The sequence below is a fragment of the Phallusia mammillata genome, chromosome 1, assembly GCF_965637545.1.
Source record: "Phallusia mammillata chromosome 1, kaPhaMamm4.hap1.1, whole genome shotgun sequence".
NCBI classification, from domain to species: domain Eukaryota; kingdom Metazoa; phylum Chordata; class Ascidiacea; order Phlebobranchia; family Ascidiidae; genus Phallusia; species Phallusia mammillata.
In genome coordinates, this window is record NC_137252.1 from 1696919 (window position 1) to 1714232 (window position 17314).

Sequence of the window (17314 nt, forward strand, 5' to 3'; positions counted from 1 at the left end):
TAAAAGATTTGTTTGTGATCGATTGAATCGTTTGTTTCAGGAATGTGGTCTCTGGTCGAAGGAATTCGTCTGTTTATGGCCACTTCCTTTCCAGTCGAGTTTCAAACTCAGGATTCAACGAAACGTCTCAGGGTTTTTATGCTCACTGGCTGGCTTATTCCCGCTCTATTAGTGGGAATATCTACTACTGTGGGGTTTGTCATGGGAATCTACATGAAGCCCCAACCGCTAAACGAGCAGTGTAACCAATTGATACAGGTTCAAAAATACGACCGATGCTGGTTGGTGCCCGGTACTCCGATCTTCTACACAACGGTCATCGCTCCTCTTGCTCTTGTCCTCTTCATCAACCTGATCATTATCCTGAAGACAACACATGTGATGCTGAACTCGAGACGGATGCGAAACGGAGGAGAAGATCCGGGGACAGGAGATGCATTAAGAGCATCAAAGTCTTTCATCTTACTCTTCCTCATGCTTGGTGGAACTTGGATTTTTGCTTTTTTCACAGGTAATAATTGTACATTGTGTGTTTCGAATTACTAACAAATTAATTACATCAATGTAAAGTTACATCAATAAATGTTAAGCACCCTTTCTTTTCTGCAGGAATTGGCAACGAGATTTCGAACGAGGTGTTCATGTACATCCACAGCTTGGTTAACGGATCGCAGGGTATCGTCGTCTTTCTGTTGTATTGTGTCATTGATGATGACGTCAGAAAGGAAGTTTTACCGTGCAAGCGTGAAGCTGATGTTGGGTCTGATTCACAAGTAACAGGACAAACTTTTAGGGGGTGACTTGCGTGAAAGTCTTTTTTGTCGATTCGTTCAAACTTGTTGAGTACTTAATACTAAGATCTTCGTCACCTTGATATAAACCTGTCTTCTATAACATTGCATGAAAGCTGCATTCATGTATTTGGCATTTTTGCTTATCTTTCTTGTACTGTACTGTAATGTGTCAATTGGCAGATGATTTAACTCTAAAATTGAACTTTCGCGTAAATTTGTGTTTTAGTCGAAAAGAATCTGTGTTTGAAATTGGGATTACACACCTGCTGTGTCAGCAGACATTTAAAACTTTTTGGCGCAAACAGTGTCGATTTAAATATGATGTCTAAGATGTGTTAATTCACTTTTTACAGGTAAAACTCCATTATTCTTTCAAGAATACCAAAATTTGTTTAGTGTTATGGACTATTACACTTCGATTTCTTTTTAAATTCTGCACTCTATTATGTGTTGTGGCTTTTATTGTGCAATGTGATTTAGTAGTAATTTCACTTCAAAGCGATTCCACGTCACTGAAAAACATACCGAGTTCCTCTCATCCGACTGTCTCTGGGCAGCAGTAGACGTTAAACTCCCGGAAATTTGTCGATAAAAACACATCAACCAACGTCATCGCCTGCAATACTGTTGTGTCATGGCAGTTCATTCTTGTCACGTCAGATGCACATTTTCCTCTTTGTACTGAGAACCACTGCGGCGATAACATGTTACAGGCGCGTGATATTGAACGAGTGTGACGTATGTGCAATGAGACTGAGTGATTAATGTTCAAAGGTAAAGAGCATTCATTTTTGGGCGAATTCCTTCATTTAAACATTAACTAGTGAAATAGTAATGTACACAACATCTGTAAAAATCGTTACTTTATCAAAGTTAAATCAGCAAAGAAGCATATCAGTATTTTATTTGTATTGCATTGCTCACAATGAACACTTCCACTGTATGCGGCCATAGGGTACTTAAACAAATTTGTCGTTCAACTGGTGTAATGCTGAACAAAATACTAATTGTTGTTTTTAAGAACTTGTATTTCGCTAACGTTTCGCCCACCAGAACGGTAGGGCTTCATCAGAGCAATGAACGATATAGTGCAAGCATAACAGGCGAAAATGCACAAGCGCAGCGGGATATAACGTAAAGTAATTATAAGAGAACAAAGGCTTATCGTGATGGGTTGAGTGTGCTATATTGTGACAGTGCGTAACTAATGCCCGATATTTGAAGAGGAAGTCGAACGCAAAATGTCGCGGAAAACTGGGCTGAGGTTTTTGCCGTCGTTACGGTTTAAAACATTTGAATTAGAATTTATGAGGCAACTTTCAAAGACCAATCTTTTCGACCAATTAGGTTCCTGTTTCAAAACTTGGGCATCGTTCCAATTTATGCGGTGATCACATACAAAAACGTGTTCGCATAAGGCGGACTTGTTAACATCCATGTTTCTGACTGCCACTTTGTGTTCCTTGAGACGTGAATTTAGATTCCGCTTAGTTTGACCAATGTATACCATATCACAATCACGGCAAGGGAACTGGTAAACAACTCCTGTACGATGTTGTGGTATAGTGGCATCTTTTGGTTTTGGTAGTAACTGCCCAATAGTTTTAAAAGGTTTCATTGCCACTTTTACCCCAGCATCATTCAGGATACGTTTTAGGCGCTCCGATACACCCTGGACATACGGTAAGCATGTGAATGATTTAAACTGTCTGTTTTGTAAGGTGGTTGTGTTATGGGTCAAGTGGTGTAAGTTACGCGGGAAACCGTTATTCTTTAACACGCGTGCAATATTTTTGCATTCGTGTTTGTGAAGAACCGTATCCTTGATGTGAGTTGTGGCTCTGTTGTAAAGCGTTTTGGCGACTGTAAGTTTTTGGTGCCGTGGATGGTGAGACGTGTAGTGTAGGTGGCGGTCAGTGTTCGTGGGCTTCTTGTATATGCCAGTGATGAGCTTTTGATCTGGCTGCCTGGTAACAGCCACATCTAAAAACGCAATGGTATCGTGTTGTTCGGTTTCCATGGTGAAAGCTATTGTAGGTGATATGGTGTTCAGGTGTGTGTGAAATGTGTAGACCATGTTTCTGTCGATAATGACGTATGTGTCATCAACGTATCGAAGCCATAGACGTGGCGGTGTGTGGAAAGTTGCAAGTGCCTTCTGCTCTATGTGTTCCATAGTGAGATTAGCAAGAATAGCTGAAATAGGAGAGCCCATGGGTGTAACAAAGATTTGTTTGTATATTGTGTCTCTGTAAGTAAAAACTGTTGCGTTAAGGCAATTCTGTAAAGCTGTTTGTATGTGAGAAAGATCTAACCCGGTGCGTTCGTGTAGTGTAGTGTCGTGTTTGAGTTTGTCCAGAGTGATCGAAAGTGCCAAATCGGTAGGTATGGACGTAAACAAACTGACAACATCAAAATAAACTTGGCATTCGCTTGGTTTTATATTAAAATTCGAAATAGTGTCTAAAAAATCCAAAGAGTTTTTAATTGTGTAACCGGAACGACCAACGATAGGCGAGATTATGGCGGCGAGAAATTTTGATAAACTATAAGTGGGTGAGTTTTCGAAAGAAACAATAGGTCGCAAAGGGATATTATCCTTATGAATCTTCGGCAAACCGTAAAACTTTGGAAGAAGTCCGTCTGTGCTTCTGAGGTGACGGTATTCTTGGTCGGTGAGACAGTTGTTCGTGCGTAGTTTCCAAATGAACTTGTTTAGTTCCCGTTCTATGCCCTTGAGTGGATTTTTTGTCAATCGTAGGTATACCGAGCTGTCGTCCAAAAGTGCTTGTGCCTTGTGTTCATATTGTTTCCTATCCATAACCACTGTGCAATTTCCTTTGTCCGCTTTCAAGATTGTCACCGATTCATCCTTTCGCAGATCACTTAGGGCGCGGGTCTCTTCCGGAGACAAATTTGGCTTGGGTGCCGTGGATTTCTTCAAAACCTGCGCAATCCGACTCCTAGCCAAATCCGCGGCAGCTGCATCGTCGTTAGCGAGCCCTAGTAGACCCGCCTCTGCGGCACCAACCATTTCTAGGACAGGAACCTTCTTGGGTGCAATTGCGAAACCGTGGCCTTTTTCCAAAACACTGTGTTCCGCTTTGGTTAGAATCTTAGAAGAAACGTTGTTGACCCATCTTTGTTTGCTGAAGTTTTTACCTTTCCTCGTAGTTTTTGTCTGCCGATCTTTTTGTAGCGCCTGGAGCTTCTTTTCATGTACTATGGAACATCCGGTTGTGGTCGACCATTGACGTTTTGTAGCATATTGTTCCAACACATCCATACATTGCTGTGTTAAAACCTTCGTGAGTTGTAGTTTTAAGTCTTTGCAGAGTAGTTTGAGTTGTCCGATTTTTTGATGCGAATCGGTTATTCTGTCTTTGAGCAGTGTCCAGCAACACTTGCGAACTATCAAAAACGACGATCTGGATTTGTCTGGAGGAGCTAGGCGGAGGCTTTTTGGTAACATATCTGCCGCTTTGCAGGCGTGATTAAACCTGATATGGCCATATTCTTTCTCGATTGTACCGACTGCCTTGACATACCTTCTGGCCGCTTGTAGACTCGCTTCGTTATAATCTCTTCTCATCATAGAAAATACTGAACAGGCGTTTCGTCCACCAGGTTGCATATTTAAACAAACTTGTCGTTCAACTGGTGTAATGCTGAACAAAATACTAATTGTTGTTTTTAAGAACTTGTATTTCGCTAACGTTTCGCCCACCAGAACGGTAGGGCTTTATCAGAGCAATGAACGATATAGTGCAAGCATAACAGGCGAAAATGCACAAGCGCAGCGGGATATAACGTAAAGTAATTATAAGAGAACAAAGGCTTATCGTGATGGGTTGAGTGTGCTATATTGTGACAGTGCGTAACTAATGCCCGATATTTGAAGAGGAAGTCGAACGCAAAATGTCGCGGAAAACTGGGCTGAGGTTTTTGCCGTCGTTACGGTTTAAAACATTTGAATTAGAATTTATGAGGCAACTTTCAAAGACCAATCTTTTCGACTATTAGAAAATTAAACTTAAACTTTGCAAATACCCAGGAACCGCACATAAAACCGCCGGTTTGCAGCGTTCGTTTTCTGGCCGAGAAGTATCCACACGTCGATGTGACAGTCCGACTTGCATCGGAATCAACGTCATAATTAGCAAATACGTTGCGCTCTGCGGTACAACGTAAATGGCGCTTTGCATGTAGATGGTGGCGCTCATACTTCAAAATTCACAAAATCAAGGACATCATCAGGGTTGTTGCTTCTTATGCGGAAAGCTTTATTTGGTAATCGGTGATTGTGCAAAGCGACACACGCTTATTACAACAATAACATTGTCTGCTGAAACGGTCTCTGTCCATCAGACAACAGAAGTATTTAGCAATACATAGAAAGCGTGATATTCGTCCGTATCTAAACATCGTATGATCGGCATAAAGTGAAAATCACAGTGAAAGCGGTAAATCATTTCAGCTTAATCATTAATCTCATTAACAACATTTTTGGAGAACAGGGTTAGATAATTTTTTGGGTCGATTTTTTATCCACATTTTGCTTGGGGCTGAGGTTGGAACTTCGAATGCAGCAGCCGTGTGCGATCTCTTGACGAGGCCAACACTTGAGTGTGGAAGTTCACTCTGTGTGTCGCGTTGTGCTGCATAATTGCTGTCCAAGAACAGAAGAGAAATGTAAGTCCTGTAACGTTACGCTACTTCGTAACTCTTTTCTCCTTGAAACTTTTTTCAAGTTTTCTCCTTGAAAAAGTTCTATACAATGTGAGGTTGGACATACTAAGCGTTGAGGTCGTATTCTTTCAGAAACATATTAACTTGATCGTTCCTTGTCTGGGTTGCACATCACCTTGAACTAAACACATAGGTTTAAACATAATCACATTAAATAATGATTTAGTTAGTTTGCTACAGTGCACACGCCATACAGGATGAAATATTGCAAACCAAGTCAATGTACGTTTGCTCGTGCAACATGGCGTAGGCAGGAAAAGCTTAGGACAAGTCAGATCCAACCAACAACAGAAACCTGCTATGAGGAGGCGCTCTACTAACAGAGCTCACAGTGAAAACGTTATTTGGTAAGTGTTGTTCATTATCCCCTACGTAGAGCTTTTGCAACGTAATGTAATGTTCCCACACACAGGCGTCTGTTTTGGAGTCAATTGCTCAGAGGCAAAACAACAAGCCATGGTTAGTGCCAAATGCCTAGAAGAGATGTGCAGCGCAAAACATCATTTAAGTAACCCTTTTGTACGGTTAAGATGTTGAGGTGATGTAGCCTGACAAACAAGAACCGTATAATTGACTTCCACCAATCAGAGTTTTAATTAGAATTGCAGCTTTGTACAAACATTTTCATATACCAAAGAGCTAGTTAATTTAAAAACAAATGTAGTAACTTGTAAAACATTCTGCTGAAGCCGCTAGCTTTAGTGAATGGTTATATGAGCACGAAAAGTTTTTAATAAACACAATCACCTTCGGTAACACAAACCAAAATAACATGACATTGCAAGGAAAATATTTGTTTGTTTCAAGTACTTTGCTTCATCTCAAGACAATTAGTAGACACAACCGAAAGTGTATGATCAGCCCAATCTGTTCGCCAACCCGATGATTGGCGATTTGGTTAAACAAGTTTTTAGAAATTTCGCTACTGGTTTATTGCTTACAGGGACAAACTGAAAGTAAGTGTCAATTATCAATGACTTGTTCAAAATTTTCATGTTCACATTAAACAAAACCAAACAAGGATAAATCAGGCGTGTCGAAGGCGATATGTCTAATTAAGCCGATAACGCAAACATTTTCATGTGACAATACGTTAGAAATGTAATAACTGCGGTGGAGTACAAACCCACGACAAAAAGCATTTCCTGGGGTCGCACTCTACCAACTCAGCTACACGCTTACTTGTAAGCCCGTCAATATCAAACCATAAGCACTGTTGCATGTCACTTATGCCGCACCTGTAAGCTTTGTAGTAGAGCATCGCCATTACGACAAAAGGTTTGCGACTGCTGTATACTTATTCGTGTTTTTGCGACTGCTGTATACTTATTCGTGTTTTTGCGACTGCTGTATCCTATATGTTTAGGAAAATATATTGGCCAATTGATCAACTACAGTCCAACTCAACAGTGTTAGAAGTGATTGCACTTATTTGAACCTTGGAAATTAAACACGAACACTTGTGAAAATATTTGTGGGCATAACACAAATTCGTTTGACTGATGTTAGTTGGTTTGACGCACTGCTTTTCAACTTGGGCGTTTTAAACACAGTTACACTCGAGAGTTGAAATGACGCTTGTGAGAGATCAGTTGTTTTCGCGGATCTGCTTAATCATTGCATTAATTTTATCTCTGAATTAATTTTGCTTTTATTTTTGTACAATAACTGATGACAAACATATCAACAAAAATACGTTATTTTAGCGTAATAATCTGTTTCCCGACAGATTACCGTCTGCTAAAGTCTCATAGTGCTAAACGCCCGACAAATCCCAATGATAGATCACTTTTATAAATTGTAATAACCAATAGTTGAAGTATACACGGTTTTGATAACTGTTGTGCATGATCTCCCACGCAGCCATGTTTCCCCACACACATGCATGTGTTTTGAAGACAATTACTCAGAGGCAAAACAACAAGCCATTGCTGATACGGAAAGCCGGGCAGACAGATTTATATTGTAAAGTATCAGTTGAGTAAGGCCGGTATATGGTAAAGATGTTGAGGTGAATGTCTTGACAAACACGAACTGAATCTCTGACTCCCGGCGATCAGCGGTGGATTAAATTTAAACTTCGTAGAAACTGAAGATGATTTTACCAAATGTTACACTTTTCAAGTTATTCCATAGCAGGCGCTAGCATTTGCTTATTGCGTTGTAAGCACTATTGGGTAACGGATTTAGAAACAGAAACCTTGCATTACCACCTAGACCAGGGGTGGGCAAACTACGGCACGCGGGCCGCATGCGGCCCGCCAAAGGAGTTTATGCGGCCCGCCAAATGTTTCCGAGTAACGCTGAATAGTACTATGAGCACAGGCGCAGATTTTTAAAAATACCGGGGGTGCGACTTGCCGATACCAATGCCATATGCAGTATCTGTACCCGTTCGATACTTTGGAACTAAACACAGATACTTTTCACGTGCCTGTTGTTTCTGCCACGTTATTATGCAAATCGTTACTTGACACAATTTCTTCGTTCGATAAAAGTAAAAGCAATTCACGTTTTCAAAAACAGCCCACTTTGCACTGTTGACGCCCAAACTTTGGTCACTTTGGATCATGTTTAGGTCGTTGCAGTACTTTTTGTTTAATGTTGGCACTCGGACTTTATCAACAAAAAACGTGGTTCAGCCTTTGTTGCAACAAACGCTTGTTTTTTTGAAACAATTACAATTGTAGCGTTTCAACCAATGTTTGTACAGTCATGAACAAACGTATTTGCATAAAGCTGAAAATATACTATGTAATAATTTTGCGCAGGGGTGCACAACCTGCGGCCGCAATCTATTTTGCTAAATATTTTGATTTTTAAACTGCTAAAACAGATTTCGTGGGACTGGAAAAAAGATTAGCAGTCTAGTAACCATATGTGCCAGGCTTTTTATCCGCTTATTATGTGCAAACAATGCGAAAAAACAGGCACTGCAATCGTCACAATACAGTTTATGACGTCATAAACAGTTAGCTCCGTTCAGCTAAATTTATGCACAAGTTAGAAAACACTGTGTTCCGCTTTGGTTAGAATCTTAGAAGAAACGTTGTTGACCCATCTTTGTTTGCTGAAGTTTTTACCTTTCCTCGTAGTTTTTGTCTGCCGATCTTTTTGTAGCGCCTGGAGCTTCTTTTCATGTACTATGGAACATCCGGTTGTGGTCGACCATTGACGTTTTGTAGCATATTGTTCCAACACATCCATACATTGCTGTGTTAAAACCTTCGTGAGTTGTAGTTTAAAGTCTTTGCAGAGTAGTTTGAGTTGTCCGATTTTTTGATGCGAATCGGTTATTCTGTCTTTGAGCAGTGTCCAGCAACACTTGCGAACTATCAAAAACGACGATCTGGATTTGTCTGGAGGAGCTAGGCGGAGGCTTTTTGGTAACATATCTGCCGCTTTGCAGGCGTGATTAAACCTGATATGGCCATATTCTTTCTCGATTGTACCGACTGCCTTGACATACCTTCTGGCCGCTTGTAGACTCGCTTCGTTATAATCTCTTCTCATCATAGAAAATACTGAACAGGCGTTTCGTCCACCAGGTTGCATATTTAAACAAACTTGTCGTTCAACTGGTGTAATGCTGAACAAAATACTAATTGTTGTTTTTAAGAACTTGTATTTCGCTAACGTTTCGCCCACCAGAACGGTAGGGCTTTATCAGAGCAATGAACGATATAGTGCAAGCATAACAGGCGAAAATGCACAAGCGCAGCGGGATATAACGTAAAGTAATTATAAGAGAACAAAGGCTTATCGTGATGGGTTGAGTGTGCTATATTGTGACAGTGCGTAACTAATGCCCGATATTTGAAGAGGAAGTCGAACGCAAAATGTCGCGGAAAACTGGGCTGAGGTTTTTGCCGTCGTTACGGTTTAAAACATTTGAATTAGAATTTATGAGGCAACTTTCAAAGACCAATCTTTTCGACTATTAGAAAATTAAACTTAAACTTTGCAAATACCCAGGAACCGCACATAAAACCGCCGGTTTGCAGCGTTCGTTTTCTGGCCGAGAAGTATCCACACGTCGATGTGACAGTCCGACTTGCATCGGAATCAACGTCATAATTAGCAAATACGTTGCGCTCTGCGGTACAACGTAAATGGCGCTTTGCATGTAGATGGTGGCGCTCATACTTCAAAATTCACAAAATCAAGGACATCATCAGGGTTGTTGCTTCTTATGCGGAAAGCTTTATTTGGTAATCGGTGATTGTGCAAAGCGACACACGCTTATTACAACAATAACATTGTCTGCTGAAACGGTCTCTGTCCATCAGACAACAGAAGTATTTAGCAATACATAGAAAGCGTGATATTCGTCCGTATCTAAACATCGTATGATCGGCATAAAGTGAAAATCACAGTGAAAGCGGTAAATCATTTCAGCTTAATCATTAATCTCATTAACAACATTTTTGGAGAACAGGGTTAGATAATTTTTTGGGTCGATTTTTTATCCACATTTTGCTTGGGGCTGAGGTTGGAACTTCGAATGCAGCAGCCGTGTGCGATCTCTTGACGAGGCCAACACTTGAGTGTGGAAGTTCACTCTGTGTGTCGCGTTGTGCTGCATAATTGCTGTCCAAGAACAGAAGAGAAATGTAAGTCCTGTAACGTTACGCTACTTCGTAACTCTTTTCTCCTTGAAACTTTTTTCAAGTTTTCTCCTTGAAAAAGTTCTATACAATGTGAGGTTGGACATACTAAGCGTTGAGGTCGTATTCTTTCAGAAACATATTAACTTGATCGTTCCTTGTCTGGGTTGCACATCACCTTGAACTAAACACATAGGTTTAAACATAATCACATTAAATAATGATTTAGTTAGTTTGCTACAGTGCACACGCCATACAGGATGAAATATTGCAAACCAAGTCAATGTACGTTTGCTCGTGCAACATGGCGTAGGCAGGAAAAGCTTAGGACAAGTCAGATCCAACCAACAACAGAAACCTGCTATGAGGAGGCGCTCTACTAACAGAGCTCACAGTGAAAACGTTATTTGGTAAGTGTTGTTCATTATCCCCTACGTAGAGCTTTTGCAACGTAATGTAATGTTCCACACACAGGCGTCTGTTTTGGAGTCAATTGCTCAGAGGCAAAACAACAAGCCATGGTTAGTGCCAAATGCCTAGAAGAGATGTGCAGCGCAAAACATCATTTAAGTAACCCTTTTGTACGGTTAAGATGTTGAGGTGATGTAGCCTGACAAACAAGAACCGTATAATTGACTTCCACCAATCAGAGTTTTAATTAGAATTGCAGCTTTGTACAAACATTTTCATATACCAAAGAGCTAGTTAATTTAAAAACAAATGTAGTAACTTGTAAAACATTCTGCTGAAGCCGCTAGCTTTAGTGAATGGTTATATGAGCACGAAAAGTTTTTAATAAACACAATCACCTTCGGTAACACAAACCAAAATAACATGACATTGCAAGGAAAATATTTGTTTGTTTCAAGTACTTTGCTTCATCTCAAGACAATTAGTAGACACAACCGAAAGTGTATGATCAGCCCAATCTGTTCGCCAACCCGATGATTGGCGATTTGGTTAAACAAGTTTTTAGAAATTTCGCTACTGGTTTATTGCTTACAGGGACAAACTGAAAGTAAGTGTCAATTATCAATGACTTGTTCAAAATTTTCATGTTCACATTAAACAAAACCAAACAAGGATAAATCAGGCGTGTCGAAGGCGATATGTCTAATTAAGCCGATAACGCAAACATTTTCATGTGACAATACGTTAGAAATGTAATAACTGCGGTGGAGTACAAACCCACGACAAAAAGCATTTCCTGGGGTCGCACTCTACCAACTCAGCTACACGCTTACTTGTAAGCCCGTCAAATATCAAACCATAAGCACTGTTGCATGTCACTTATGCCGCACCTGTAAGCTTTGTAGTAGAGCATCGCCATTACGACAAAAGGTTTGCGACTGCTGTATACTTATTCGTGTTTTTGCGACTGCTGTATACTTATTCGTGTTTTTGCGACTGCTGTATCCTATATGTTTAGGAAAATATATTGGCCAATTGATCAACTACAGTCCAACTCAACAGTGTTAGAAGTGATTGCACTTATTTGAACCTTGGAAATTAAACACGAACACTTGTGAAAATATTTGTGGGCATAACACAAATTCGTTTGACTGATGTTAGTTGGTTTGACGCACTGCTTTTCAACTTGGGCGTTTTAAACACAGTTACACTCGAGAGTTGAAATGACGCTTGTGAGAGATCAGTTGTTTTCGCGGATCTGCTTAATCATTGCATTAATTTTATCTCTGAATTAATTTTGCTTTTATTTTTGTACAATAACTGATGACAAACATATCAACAAAAATACGTTATTTTAGCGTAATAATCTGTTTCCCGACAGATTACCGTCTGCTAAAGTCTCATAGTGCTAAACGCCCGACAAATCCCAATGATAGATCACTTTTATAAATTGTAATAACCAATAGTTGAAGTATACACGGTTTTGATAACTGTTGTGCATGATCTCCCACGCAGCCATGTTTCCCCACACACATGCATGTGTTTTGAAGACAATTACTCAGAGGCAAAACAACAAGCCATTGCTGATACGGAAAGCCGGGCAGACAGATTTATATTGTAAAGTATCAGTTGAGTAAGGCCGGTATATGGTAAAGATGTTGAGGTGAATGTCTTGACAAACACGAACTGAATCTCTGACTCCCGGCGATCAGCGGTGGATTAAATTTAAACTTCGTAGAAACTGAAGATGATTTTACCAAATGTTACACTTTTCAAGTTATTCCATAGCAGGCGCTAGCATTTGCTTATTGCGTTGTAAGCACTATTGGGTAACGGATTTAGAAACAGAAACCTTGCATTACCACCTAGACCAGGGGTGGGCAAACTACGGCACGCGGGCCGCATGCGGCCCGCCAAAGGAGTTTATGCGGCCCGCCAAATGTTTCCGAGTAACGCTGAATAGTACTATGAGCACAGGCGCAGAGTTTTAAAAATACCGGGGGTGCGACTTGCCGATACCAATGCCATATGCAGTATCTGTACCCGTTCGATACTTTGGAACTAAACACAGATACTTTTCACGTGCCTGTTGTTTCTGCCACGTTATTTTGCAAATCGTTACTTGACACAATTTCTTCGTTCGATAAAAGTAAAAGCGATTCACGTTTTCAAAAACAGCCCACTTTGCACTGTTGACGCCCAAACTTTGGTCACTTTGGATCATGTTTAGGTCGTTGCAGTACTTTTTGTTTAATGTTGGCACTCGGACTTTATCAACAAAAAACGTGGTTCAGCCTTTGTTGCAACAAACGCTTGTTTTTTTGAAACAATTACAATTGTAGCGTTTCAACCAATGTTTGTACAGTCATGAACAAACGTATTTGCATAAAGCTGAAAATATACTATGTAATAATTTTGCGCAGGGGTGCACAACCTGCGGCCGCAATCTATTTTGCTAAATATTTTGATTTTTAAACTGCTAAAACAGATTTCGTGGGACTGGAAAAAAGATTAGCAGTCTAGTAACCATATGTGCCAGGCTTTTTATCCGCTTATTATGTGCAAACAATGCAAAAAAACAGGCACTGCAATCGTCACAATACAGTTTATGACGTCATAAACAGTTAGCTCCGTTCAGCTAAATTTATGCACAAGTTAGAAATTGTTAATCAGAGCAATTTAGGCGACTTTAAATGGTATATATATGATACAAACCTTATTCTTTGCATCAGTTGTTTTAAAACAAAACAACAAGCAAGCAATTGGCGGTCGTTGGTGAAATACTATGCGGCCCGGTAAGATTATAAACTTTTGAATGCGGCCCTTGCACTGAAAAGTTTGCCCACCCCTGACCTAGACTTTGAAATCGTACAAATCGTTACGGCTTCTGTTTTTATCTTGCATGCCTAAAAATCTGAAGATGTGCTCCTGCCTTTGTGTTGCACAAAACAGCGGCAATTTATATCGCGAACAACATTTGAGCATTTGAAATAAGGTTGGCTGATCACAATTAAAAGTGTTCTCTACGAAATAACTTTAGATTGTATTCGCGGCGACTAAAAGGCTTGTGGGTAGTTTCAAAACCATTATTAGTTTTTTTTGTTAAGCTTCAAGTTGATAAACAAACCAGTAGCAAAATATTAACACTTTTTGTTCCAGGGTGTTTGAAAAAATATATATAACGCATTTTTCACAATATTTTTTGAATGATGGTGGTCAGAGCTTTGCCGTTTGTGTTTTTGTTGATCGTTCAATGCTCATCAACTGAAACAACAAGTAAAAGTTACTTTGTGGTGAAATACCGTAGAAACACTATTACATGCTTAAATTGATTTGTCAGGTTGCGGAACGACCATGGAAGCAGAGAAAGACAGTGTTTTGATATTATCTGACGATCTTGTGGATGCAAACACTGCACAGGAGAAATGTTCTTTGCTGGGTGGAAATCTTGCAATGACTGATGACCCACAGATCAGCACAACTCTCTTTCAACTCATGACTGACAAATACACAACAGGTTTGCCAGGATGCAAAATAACACAGACTATGTTGTAACCATAGTTCGGCATAAATTTAGCTTTAAATCAACACGTTGCACGTCATTGTCGCAAATAGATTAGAGAGAAAGCAAGTAATCGTAACATTTTTAGATTTAGAGCGAGTTTATATTTATTACAATTCCACCGATCCTAAACGATACAAATACTCAAAGAATTCCACTGAAGTGGGTTGGACGAGCACAAAATCATTTGGACATCTGTGGTATTTCGACTTGTACAAAAGGTGAAAAATAAAAAACATACTTATTGATGTATATTAGTTATACAGACTTTTGTCCAACAGCAATCCTGGAATTCGTAGACAAAAAATTAACTTCTGCAATTATGAAAACAAGAGAGTCAATGACACAGAGAGGTGGAATGTGACAATTGGAAGAGCTTGTCAGGTCCAAGGTTTGCGTTTCAAAGAGCTTAGTAACTACGAATACACTGTTGCAGCCAGGAATAATGTATCAACAAAATTTTAGCTCTTCCGGCAGTTTTTGTTTTAATATGCCAACGTTTCGATGTCCCATACGAAACACCTTTATCAGGGTAATGACATAAATTGCAAACACAAGTTATTATAAAGCGAAAGAGCGACGAAACACACACACACAAATGGGCGGTGGTAAAAAAACGCAGTGCGCACCAATGGTCGAGTGATAACACCCAGCTCAATGGTGCAAAAGCGACCGATATATTATCGGCATTAGAACGTCCGTTTTAACGTTCATCGTGTTGGTGTGAGAATGTATGTATGTTCCACGACTCCAGTAAACCTCGCTTGTGAAAGTCAGTTTCTCTCGCTAACACCTGGGCAGCAGAGAATTTTATGGCGTGATTAAGGACAGTAGCATGTTGTGCCAATGCCGATTTTTAGCATATTTCTTAGCTATATCCCTTTCATGTTCTTTACGGCGCGTATTGAAAGACCTTCCCGTTTCGCCAATGTAAATCTCGTTGCACTGTTCACATGGGATTGCGTACAATACACCCCCTTACCGCATTTGTATCAATGGAGTCTTAGGGGTGCGACAGCATCTGACGTAGGGTGTTGACTGGTTTAATCCCTACCGTAACTACGGTCCACAACAAAATGATGGTGCCAAAATTTTATGTTAACTGTTCATATTGATACCTAAATTTACCTAAAAATAAACACACTACGGTCTGTAAAGTCTCCAACAACAACCAAAAAAATTCATAAATAGCAAAATGTTAATTAGACTGTTTTATTTAAACTGTGTAGATTTCCAATAAAACTACTATTGTGTTACTATCTTGCTATTTATCCCGTTTTAACTAATACGTTCTTCCCTTTATCTTTATTACTGTAGTCAAACAAAAACGTTTCTACATAGGGTTGACCTGCAAGCAAATTCGTATTGTTTTCAGGATGGCAATTCCAGTATTCCTTGTTTTCCGAAATTAACACCCTGGGGCAACAAAAACAAATATTTACCTATGGAAGATATACATATCCATATTCTAGCAAGTTGCGAGGTATCAATGAGCCGTATGAAACGTTTACCAAATACGAAGGATCGTTTCTGACACCAAGTGAGCGTTTGGTTTGAAAACATACAAAGACAAAAATTTTTGATCTTGTAATTTATATTTTTAAATAACATTCGCAAATTTTGTTTAGACATTAACATTCTGCTTGGAGCTCGTTACAACATGTCGTCGAATGGTTGGCATTGGAGCGGCGGATCTCCGGCAAACTTTTCTGTTTTCAACGTTACAACTTGCCAGCAGGGAGCGTTGCATTATGGGATCGGATGGGAGCAGTCAAGCATGAAATGCAGTGGGGAGACGGCTTACTACGCTTGCCAAGCTAAATGTAAGTAATTATAAAACAAATTTATTTAGGTCAGGTAAACATAGACATAAAATGATTCTCCTTATTTTTTAATTCGTTTTTGAACTCACTGATCCAAACAATACAATTTGTTTAAATTGCAGACTATGTTTCCTAATATCTTTTGCGATTTCATTACTTGCTTTTTAATGATACAGTGCATGACTTTCTTGTGACGTTTCTTTAAATATTGCAGCTTTGAGTGATTTGTGTGTATAAAAAAATTACTGTGTAGGCATTTAACCTTTTTATCCACAATTAGTCAAGGCTCATGTGAAGAAATCTAAGTGCAACGCATCAACTGTGTTTGTCAGTTGGACTGGACTTGATCAATTCATCACGAATAACAATCTTAATGCAAAGGTAATGTTTTATCACATCATTTTTTTGACATGTGTATACTATGTCTTTTTGCAAATGTTGTATTTAGGTTGAAATTTATGTTTTGGAAATAAACAAGAGGATCTTAGCATCCTATGCAGATCAAAACACATTCGTTGAAAACGTTGGTTTTGAAACAGAGTATACCATCACTGTAAGTAGTGTAAAAATATTCACTGAACAAGTTTTCATCCAATGAGATAATGGCTCTCAACTTGAATTTAAATTCAATTTATGTTGCTTGATGGCATAATTAAATTCGAGAGGCAACCAAACACTTTATTACCAAATGGTGTAACCAAAAATAAAACATACAATAACAGTTTACTTCCTCTTAACTTTTTTTGTTCTGGAAGCCTTAAACAAATAACAAATTCAAACAAATTTGAAATTCACAGATCACTGCAATGCTTATGGGATGCATAAACGCCAAGGTCTCAACATCCAAATCAGTAACAACTTATGAAAATCCACCATCGAGTTGCTATCCTCCAGGTAAGCTAACGTGTTTATAATTATGGTGCACATGGTGTGTCTTAACTTATCTTTGTCTTTCTTAGTAAACACGACTGCAGAGACATTTCCATGCAACGCTTCAACTGTGCTTGTCAGTTGGACTGGACTTGATGAATTCATCAAATACAACGATCTAATTGCGCAGGTTTGAAAAGTTTGTGTTTTGTTGAATTGTTTTTGAATCCTATACACATGCAGGTTGTGGTTCAAGTCCATGGGTTACACCAAACAATTTCTTTTCCGTATTCTGACAATTCGACAATAATAGAAGATCTCATTCACTCCACTTTGTATGAAATTCAGGTAATGAACCACTTTTATTTTGTTCATTTTCAACATACACTTTATGTATTACCAAAAATCATAACATGACTTCAAAACAACCAAGACATGAACCATAATTTTATGTATCGCAGGTTACAGTGATTGTCACCGGTTCAATCAATACAAACA

At 39.3% G+C, this 17314-nt stretch overlaps 1 protein-coding gene across 1 annotated transcript; it reads right to left on the reverse strand.

The window, feature by feature from the left end:
* Positions 1-1763: 1763 nt before the first annotated feature.
* LOC145219405 (uncharacterized) lies at positions 1764-6163 on the reverse strand. The gene has a single exon (XM_080086775.1). It carries the CDS (start codon positions 4426-4428, stop codon positions 1999-2001), a length of 2430 nt encoding a protein of 809 aa, XP_079942901.1. The 5' UTR covers positions 4429-6163; the 3' UTR covers positions 1764-1998.
* Between the last annotated feature and the right edge of the window lie 11151 nt (positions 6164-17314).